The sequence below is a fragment of the Buceros rhinoceros genome, unplaced genomic scaffold (assembly GCF_000710305.1).
Source record: "Buceros rhinoceros silvestris isolate BGI_N320 unplaced genomic scaffold, ASM71030v1 scaffold25827, whole genome shotgun sequence".
NCBI classification, from domain to species: Eukaryota; Metazoa; Chordata; class Aves; order Bucerotiformes; family Bucerotidae; genus Buceros; species Buceros rhinoceros.
Window position 1 is genome coordinate 3,349 of NW_010423264.1, and position 10,112 is coordinate 13,460.

General features: G+C 36.8%; 1 protein-coding gene across 1 annotated transcript in view; it reads right to left on the reverse strand.

The window, feature by feature from the left end:
• Nucleotides 1–2,737: 2,737 nt before the first annotated feature.
• EMB (embigin) overlaps nucleotides 2,738–10,112 on the reverse strand; it is a 14,928-nt gene continuing 7,553 nt past the window's right edge. Inside the window, exons 6-9 of the mRNA XM_010140378.1 lie at nucleotides 6,945–7,072; nucleotides 5,516–5,798; nucleotides 4,729–4,762; nucleotides 2,738–2,795 (exon numbers count right to left, since the gene is read on the reverse strand). Of these exons, the coding sequence (XP_010138680.1) occupies nucleotides 2,738–2,795; nucleotides 4,729–4,762; nucleotides 5,516–5,798; nucleotides 6,945–7,072 (503 nt within the window). The remainder of the gene's footprint in view (nucleotides 2,796–4,728; nucleotides 4,763–5,515; nucleotides 5,799–6,944; nucleotides 7,073–10,112) is intronic.

Sequence of the window (10,112 nt, forward strand, 5' to 3'; positions counted from 1 at the left end):
ATCTGGACTTTAACTTGTAATTGTTAGAGCTGCAAAATAAACTACAAAAACTGAGAAAGCATAGATCAGACTGGATTTTGTCCCCCATCTCCAACAGAGCAGGCAATGCTAGGCTTTCTGATATTTTCAAATCCGTAAGAACAGTAAAATAGATAAAGGAGTCAGAAACATAAAAGATAAAATAGATCCAATTCCCTTCCTTTATTTTTTTCTGTGTTCAAAGAAAAATGGCCAGTTTGAGAAAATTCTATTTAGCAGTTTTCCTTTCACTTCCCCAGGGAGTTTACAAATGCTGCTTGGTTTTTCCTTACATTTGAGAGACAATATTCCCTTTAAGACAGAAGTTTTTCTGCTTTTCTTTTGGATTAGCAAAGGCAACTAATGCAGTCAATTGCTTTTTCATCAGCTGTGTATCTTTCAATTGCTGAATCCATAATGTAACTAAATTGTATATTTACAGTTATGGCAACTAGCTCTTCTAAAGCAGTATCCTATCATAACAGTAGCGTCACAATTTTACTTAAGAGGAACAGCAGTATTCAAGTTGCTTTATCCTATTACCCTGAAAATTTCACCTGCTGAAGACCTTCTCTGTGCTGCAAGAGGGTTTTAAGGAACATACAGTACGCAGCAAGAAGTACCAACTACACAGGATGTACTGAAAGAACAGAGCTATATTTGTGAAATTTCTCTGTTCTATATAAATTGTAATCACAAAAATGTTTTTGCAGCCCTCAGAGCCTGCAATAATTTGTGCAAGTGTAAGGAATTATGTCTATCACATTCTGGTATGGTGTTGTATCCCCTTTGCTTTTCATCTGCTCTGAAATACTGCTGAAATATATGATCTGTACAGTATTTAGGTGTTCGGCCAATTTAAAGTTACAGTGTAGTAGCAGAGACTTAGGACTTTTAAGAAAATTCTTAAGTATTCAGAATGTACCTGTATTTTTCCCATTTAAAAGAAGCTAAGAAAAGTTATAATTAAGGCATTTTACTGTTCAGAGCAAATTGCAAAACTGTTCATGTTTCATTCAAATCATGATAAAGAGTTCCCTTTGACCATTTCTTTGGCAAAAATAGCTGTGTCACATTAGCTTCATCTACTAGTAAGAGACATTGTCTTTGGTAGAAATACTTTTTTGATGTTACAAGTCTAGCTTTACAACACGTAGACAATAAGCCCATTCTATATTACCTGTTAATGCAAGGTTAGTTCCAATTTAGGACATAAAATCAAAACAGATCAGTCATAAACCATCAGGAAGTCTAATCATGTTAAAGCCACCTTTCAGTAGTAAAATTACCAAAAATGTAACTGACAGCAAAGGTCTAAATGCAGTGTATCAGAATACATCATCAACTGTATAAAATGAGCAGTTTCACAGCCATTTTAGGAGCATGTTATTTCTCTTAAGTGTAGAGGAGTTTACTTAGAAGCATAGTAGACGTCTTAAATGCATAGCCCATACAACTTCTGTAGCTTTGGGATGATTTTCACTTCTGTTGACTTAAACTTCCTGAATTAAAAAAAGTAAACACACTTTCTTATAACATGAATACTATTATTTTGCTGCTTAATTTTTTTCCCCCACCATATTTGTTTGGAATAAACTTCATTCTAGTTTATATTTTACAATTTTTAAAACAGTTCAATTTGCAAATCTGGATCCTTAGTGCTTTGTCTGATTGTCGTGTACCAAGAGGACTTCACAAGAATGGAACCTCAGATCCAATACAGCATGAATCCTTGGGAACTTAAGTCACAGCAAGCAAGTACAATAATTTGCAGGAGATAGGGGAGACTATATACTTGAGAAGTATTTGTTCATGATTGTTTTCTGATTTGTTGCTCTCTTTATCAACTTTACCTGACACTTTTCTTTCTGTTCCTTAAAACAAAGGGTATGGAAACAATCTTCCTTCAGGCAGATGGCTTGTAATGAGAAAACAATACCGGCAGTGACACGAATGCAAAGTCACTCACATCTCTCAGATGAGAGATTGGGGAGCCCGATGCAGAGGGGGAATAACCAGAGGAAGCAGCTCAAGTGTGAAGGATTGGTCCTCAACTAACAGACTATGCTCTGACAAGCATGTCCAGCTGGCATAACTAGAAGCAGCTAATTAGACTGTAACGAAGGCAAAGAATCAGGGAAGTTCATTATATAGCTCCCTCAAAGCTACATACCCTCTGCTTCCTTCCACGACTAATCCCTTCAATCACCATCTATTAAACTCTGTTTTTTCCTAGACTCCTAAAATCCCTTGTTTCATATCTTTGGTACTGTCACATTCCCCACTTGCCATTACACTTGCATCCTTCCTCCATAAACTCATTTGACACCCAACATACAGCCTGAAAGAGTAGGATTTTGGATAAATTAGCAATTCTTTGGCATCTCAGCACCTACCCTGGTATTCACATAAATGTTTCATGATCAGAAGCCAAGAGATTAAACAGATTAATCTGGGTCTTATTTCAAGGGCTGCATTAAAACAATGATGATGACAGTATTGAATTAAAAGGTCTTTGACTCACTTTCATGCTGATATTACCTCATAAACCAACATATAGTCATTTATCTAAACAATGATTCTATTACTATGTTGTTCCCATATCAAAAAAGAACAGATTAGGATGTTGCAATAAATTTCTTTGACCTTGTATGAGGCTGTTCAAGAGAAAAAGAGTAAATTCTACTCTGTTTCATTTCTTACCTTTTTAGGAACCAGATTAAGTTTTTCTGTGCCTAGCACTACTGTTTTCCAGACCATTGCTTTCTTCCGATTTACTGTAAGACAGAGATTCCAAGATTCAACTTTTAGTGTGACCATAGTCATTCTAGACCCACAATCCAAAAAACATCTAGAATGCATGTGATTTTATCTTCTAACATGTGAAGTTACAAGAATAAAAACAAGATTAAATAAAATTTAAGCCACCAAAATACTGACTCTTGAAGTCTTTTGTCTGTGTAGTAAAGGCTCAGCTTGACCCCCTCCAAAATTCCACAAAGTTCTGGGCAGAAGTTATAGCAATGACAGTATTCCAAGCAGCAACTGCTGTACTATCATTATATACGAATTCTGTACACTGAAAAGTAAATGCTTAAGTAATATACAAGCAAAATGCAGCTCAACATCCTTATATGATTGCTTCTTCTGGAGTGCCTACAACTAGCTATAGTGTTGGTCACAATCAAGACTTGAATTAACAATGCTCTTGCTAAAAAAAATGTTTGAGTCACTAGCCTCCCACCTAGTATGTTGTTGGATGTGACATTTTAATTACAGCCTCATCAACCAAGTTCAGTTGTATATTAGTCATCACTTGACATAACAGACCAGAAAAATTCCTGTGGAGCCATTCTCTGTGGTACACAAATCTATCTTCTAAACAGCCAGTAGCTGAAGTAATTTTCAGTTATTAAAATCAGGCAAGAAGTATGATTTAATAGATTTTCCTTATAAGTGTAATTTAAGATAGCACTCCAAAATCAAGGAGCTGATCAAAAACACATCCCACATCTCATCAAGCATGAAAACATTACTTTAGTGCACTATACTGTTAACAATCCTATTATAAACATGCTAAAACTGTATTACAAGAAGCAAGGCTGTGCGACACGGGCAATTATTCTATTTTCAACCCAAGATATATCCCCAAACACTCAGCAGTATAATAGCTCACTGTATTCCCAAGACATATTCCCACTTTATAGTATAATTGAATAGCAGCTTTATAGCTGTTTAGATAAGGGGAAAAGCACTAATATTTTTTCAGCAAGCACTGAAAAAAGGAATAGGAAAGTGAATACCACAAAGGGAAACAAAGAAGGTCACTGCAGGAAGAAATTCAAAAGGGGAAAGACAGCACTATTTAGAAGGACAAAAACAGAGATATGAACATAGGAGCAGAGAAGGTACTGCAGGGAAAAAACTGGAGTAGACTGGACACATCTAAAAAGAGGAACTGCTAGCCTGTATCTTAAAATAAAAGGAAAGTTAACAGGCCAAGCGAAGTGACTGGCCTTCAGCAGATGGGCAGAGGAAAAGTATAGCTTATTTTAGCAAACAAGCAAGTCTTACAAGTACATCATCCTAAGGAGGGGGAAGCCAGCACAGGAGCACCTACCCTCAAGCAGCAAACCAGCACCAGAAGTGCCCATATGTGCTCCTTTGGCTACAGCAGTGCAGCCGTTTCTGTGCCCAGGGAGCTCAAGACACCGGCACAGTGAGAGCCCCCCACCACTGCCCAATAGTTTGACCATTTTGGTAGTAATTCCAACACCCAAGCAATGACAGGCTTACATAGGACAGTTAGGGCTTTAACTACATGCAAGTGAGAGAAGTGTTAATAGGTAAATAAATTGTTAATATGTAAATAAAAACACATGAGAAAAAACATTTCAAAGTGTCTTTTGTATAATTCCCACCTGAAAGTGATTTTCTTCCTAGTTAGAGCTTTTTAAAATGAGTTTATAATGAGGACACATGATGCTTTCACAAAGAAGTGAAATATTTTCCAAACATCAAAATTAAATACCAGGTTTAAAACAGCATTCTGCACACTCTGGAAATAGGGATTCTTAAGCAAAGCAATAAAATGTACTTTTTCATTCATCATAACCCTTACCTGTTGGGTCAACAAGGTATAATTTTATAAACACACTAATAAACTAAAAAGCTAAATATTTAACTATAGTATACAAATTCTTTACTTACAGTTGTTCAACTTGGTCAAATTCTTTCTCGTATTCTGTATAACAGAAAAAGGATTGTGAATCTCAGTTTAACAACCACTAGAAAAGTTCTCTTAATTATATTTTTTACTCCACGTCTAAGCAAAACAAAATGTTATTAGTTTTCTTAGATTTGTAATTCAAATTATATTGTTCCTATATTCAATGGAATTACCTGCAAATTTCACAAAAAGCTTACTTCGTTCTATCAATCTGGTTTTAATACATATCATGTTGTATAATGCCTACGCTTCTATGTACAAAATAGAGAAAAAGGCACGTATCCACATATTCATAAAATATAGACATATATACATAAATTTTATATATATAATTTCTGCTTCATCTTGCGTATCTAGTTCACTCACCTACGTGTGTCTTAGTTTCAGCAACCAACATTAGTGCATTCTAGTTTAGTGCATTTTTCCTCAATTTCTTGATGGAAGTTTCAACTGCTGCTTCCATTCTTAAGCATTTCCCCCAAAAATATAGCCTCCAAATTATTTTATCTTGTAAGGAGAAAAAGAGACTACATCAAACTGCTTATGGGAAAGTACTGCTTATTGAAAGCACTTTGTACCTGGATTCAGATTCACAAAGAGATTTAAAAATATAAAATAATGCAATGTTCTAGAAAACAGTATTTTATCTGAAAAAATATGATGTGAAAAAAATCACACTGAACTTTCATATAAAGTGCTAAGGGTCATACCTTTCTACCTTTGGCTACAATTTCAATGAAAAGCTAGAAGACAATAGAAAATACTTACCTGCACGTTTCTCCTTCTTTTTTGAATACATCTCATAAAGGAAAACCATAGTTACTATAATAACAACTTCAGCCACAATTGCTAGAAAGGGTTTGAGAGGCACCATGAGGGACAGAACTTTAAGCTTCAGCTTTCCTATGCTTTTCCCTAATTCAAAAGCAGCTTCACACCAATATACACCATCGTCTTCCTTGGTGACCTTCAGTATCTTCAAATGGGTTACATTGGCAGATATTCTATTAATGACATACTTGTCTGCCAGCAGAGAGTCATTAATGGCAATCTGAAAATAAGAAAAATACAGCACAAGTCTGAATGCAAAGACGAAGTGTTTAATCAATTTATCTTATCAACAGTTCTTTATAGAGAGATGTAAAATGAGTTAACAAGTGGCATTTGTGAAGCATGTTGAGTCCACCTCCAAGGGAAGGATTTATCTAACTGACCATCCTAGATCCCTCTAAATTTAACGAGAGAAGACACCACACACTTTTAGTGAGCAAGCTGTCTGACCTGCTTTAGTCTAGATCAGATGAAAGGTACCCCTGAATCTATTTACTCTCCACTTGTCAGTGGAGAGTAGACTCTCCTGACACCCCGCAGCCTTGGGTGTCAGGAGCCAATGCCCAGGTTTCACCACAGTACAAAGCGCACTTCAAAGGAAGCTGAACTGGGAATGCTTTCACTGGGAAATATGTTGATAGTCCCGTAAGTCAGTGCTACTCTCCAGCAGCACAGAGGAGACAGATCTATCTACTTCCTCTCAGCTGAGGGTGTTCTTGCCCTTTGCTGGGGAAAGCATAGTGGCTATGTTTCCAGGGCTATGAAGGATCCAGAAAGGTGCATGTGTGAAGGAGAGAAAGCAAGGAGTGAGATTTTTCCTCACAGCTTTTAAGACAATGGCTGAAGTGAGGCAAGATTTCAGCTCCTTCAGAATCAAGTGGCCCAGTGGTCTCCAGTGCCCCAGAGAGGTCATACAGTCTGGGAAATACAGAATTACTTATACCTGGAGTAAGAGGAAGAAAAGGGAGATGGCTCCTCAAGCCTCCAATACCCTTATGTCTTGAAAAGAGCACCCCAAGATTTCTTTATTATCAAGTGGTGAGATGTGAAAAATATAACCATCTGTAACGTAGTAAAAACCAAGTATCTCAAAACTTTCCTGATTTGTTTTACTCTTACCTGGGATGTAAGAGTATGGCAGGGTATTTTTGAAAAAGAAACATCATACAAACCACAACAAAAACTAAACCTCCATAATAACAAATACATCTAAATATCAGATTTAGTTTTTCCATGTACAGAGATTTACATTAATTTTAATGGAAATATAATTTGTAGAACCTACAGTGAAGAGTCATACTTTGCAGAGTGTCTTTACTTGGTTTTTGCCACATTGTTTCAACTGGACAAGAGTTGGAAACTTTACCTGTTCACTTCCATTGGTCACATACCAGGTCCAAGCAATGGGAGCATAGTCAAAACTTTTACAAGTCATTACAACTGTATCTCCTTCATAACTGATTATAGGTTTTTCTTTTCCTTCAATTTTTGGTACTAAGAAAGAGTATGAAAGAATTCATCAGGTGAGAGCTACAGGTTTTTATTACAGTACCATAAAAAGATAAAATATATTTAGATATGTATTTAGAGTAGTCCATTCATTTCCCTTTTCCTTTAAAAAAACCCAGAAGATTCTATCATTCACAACATGATCTAAATAAAGTTTTTTCAAGCTGATACTTCATACACAGAATTTGTGCAGAAGACTATAGGAATCCACATCTCGGTTGCTATATGATCTTAAAAGATGCCAATTAATATTGAAAACCAAGTGATAATCAGACTGATTTCTACCCTTGCCCATTTCCCCTTTCCCTTCCTTGACAGCTGTGAACTATGTTTCAGTTCTACTACACTAGAAAAACATTCTAATTCTTCTCAATCTGCAAAAAACAATAGATGTTTAATTCCAGCCATAAAGCTACCATAAAGCTATCTGGCAAGTTGTGCATGCAGAGAACATTTTTTTGTAATTGAGACAAAACTGCAGATTAAGGGAGCAAACATTTTGAGCTGAAGTAATGACTTTTGAGTGAATGCCAGTAGAAAAAGACTTTTGGTCCAGTCTTGCTAAGGACAGAACATGGTCACAAGAAACAAGACACCAGTTTATAACTCCAGCGCTTCTTGTCCCAGCCATTATAAAATGCAGATGCCTCACAACCTTCCAAGAGGAAAAGCCCCCAAAAGACAGTTGAATCTATTGAGGGATCACACAGATATAGTTAGAGCTGAGCAAATAATTCATGGTATTTATTTCCCTTCCCCCTTCTATCCCTCTCAGATATTTACTAGCATGTTTTCCTCAGATCCATTTATTTTAAATTTTACTTCAGTTTTCATCGCTCTAAGTATAGATCCAGTACATCTTTTGACTCATACTAGTCACGCTGGACTAAACAGGACAAGAATTTGCTTTCAGCAAGTATGATGGAACAATTTGGTATAAACTAAGGTTGCTCTTGTACCTTCCTCTTCTTGACTGAGTAAATTGATTCTCCCTGGAACTTCCACTTCTCGTGAAAATTAAATTTCCATTCCAGAAATACATGAAAACAACATGTTAAGAACACTGCTTACAACAAAAGTTTACTGCACCGTGCATCAACCTAGACTCATTACTAGTGAAGTCTTCTCACTCCACGTGTATTTGTTTTAACCATTAAACACTATCCTTCTAATGAGGATAGTGGCAGAGTATCTTCACTGCTGTCAGTAAAGGGGACAACTTTATTAATAACTGTTGCCTCCTCCTTTGCAGTTTATAAAAGGGAAAAAACAGAAATGGGTTGGGAAGAAAGAATGAAAACAGATGAAAAGCTCTTACACCCAGAACAACATGTTTATGTGGCAGTCAAAAGATAAAGCCATGATGATCAGCTGCAAAACACAGCTATAGGCATACCAGCAATACATACGGCCATATTAGCCTTGATTAAGAACATTAATATCCATCACGAGTTCTGGGATCTGGCTCTGGAACAGAGTGGTTAATCCTTGAATGAATGCAAGGAAATAATATGCCTTGTCCCAGATATTTTTTCAAGTAAATCACCCAAAATTTGTTGCTGCATAGGAAAAAAAAGCCTGTTGAAGAAATGAACAGCCAGGTGATTGCACCAGCATTTATACCAGTCAGACTTCCAAACCGCTTTAAAGACCAGTGTTGGTTCATAGTGCATGTACCTGGACAGCTGCTTAAGGACTCTTGAATAAAGAGCAAACACAAATTAATCTATTTCACCCTTTAATATTTCTTGTACACTTCACACCATTTTAAAATACCACGAATGGTCATATTTAAGAGTTCAAACTTCCTGTAAGCATCTCTTACTGTTTTCTGCAGACCTGAGTAAAAAGCTTAACTCTTCAAAACCTGCAGGCTTATGCCAAGCCAGGACAGGGAGGAAGGGAAGGGGAGGAGAGGTAACACATCCAATAATTCCTAACTGTCTAGCGGAAAAAGCTACTGCAGTTAGTAGTGATGATGTTAGCCACTGAGCCTATACCAACAACCTTACTCATCTTTCAGTTTGAGAATTGTTCTCTCCGCATTGACTGGAAGATTCAAGGACTTATCTTTCCCATTTCTTTCACTCTTGCATTACTCCTAAAGCATCAAGCCAGTACTTTTCATGGCATCAGAAGTGGCAGCATTCAACCACTGTGAAGCAATTCTCCCATCTTATAATAAATCAACTAGTCCTATGCACTGTTCTGGAAAATATTAATTTCCTATTGAGTTACTCCTGCCCTTACTGAAATAGTTGTTATATATTTTAAAAGGATAAGGTCTCCTTTGAGTTTTTCTAACCTAAACAGACTTGGGTAGTCATTCAACTAAACCCCACCCAGATGCTGACAAGAAAGTTATATAGTCATAGTTAGAGATTAAGAGGTCTGAATAAAATACAGTTTTGTCTTTCTTCAGTATTACAAGCTAGTCTCCTCTGTCTGAAGGTTTGAAAGCAGGTATCAACAACACTACTCAAGATATGAGCATACATGAGAGTTTCCTCAGGTCACATGACCAGATATCCCACAGAACAAAGACAGCTTGCAGCACTGAGAATACAAAGTCCTGCTGGTTAGTTCAGCTGAGGTTAGGGCAGTTGTTTGAAGAGTTAGGGGTTTTAGGAGCCTGTGCTCCTAAAGGAGCACAGAAGATTAAGGTTCTCAGCAGCTTGAATTTGTTTCATTTCCACATCTCTTCCATTCAGCTGGATTTCTCCTACTACTATCAGGAGCAACATTATTGGAGAAGCGAGTTTGAAACAGAAGAAAGGGCACTCACGCTGCCCAGTGAAGCACACCGACTTTTAATGTAAAATGCTGTTATTGTATAAATATGCAGTAAAGCAATAATTTGGCATTTCAGAAGTACAACTGAATTTGTTCAAAAACCTGCCTCCATTCTGCCAATCATTGCTCCTCTTGTAACACTGAATCTCAGGCCAGACTTAAGTCATTAGCTCAGCTTTTTAAAGCATTTATGAGACACCATCCTTTCTTCTCACCTTCCTGAAAGTTCTAA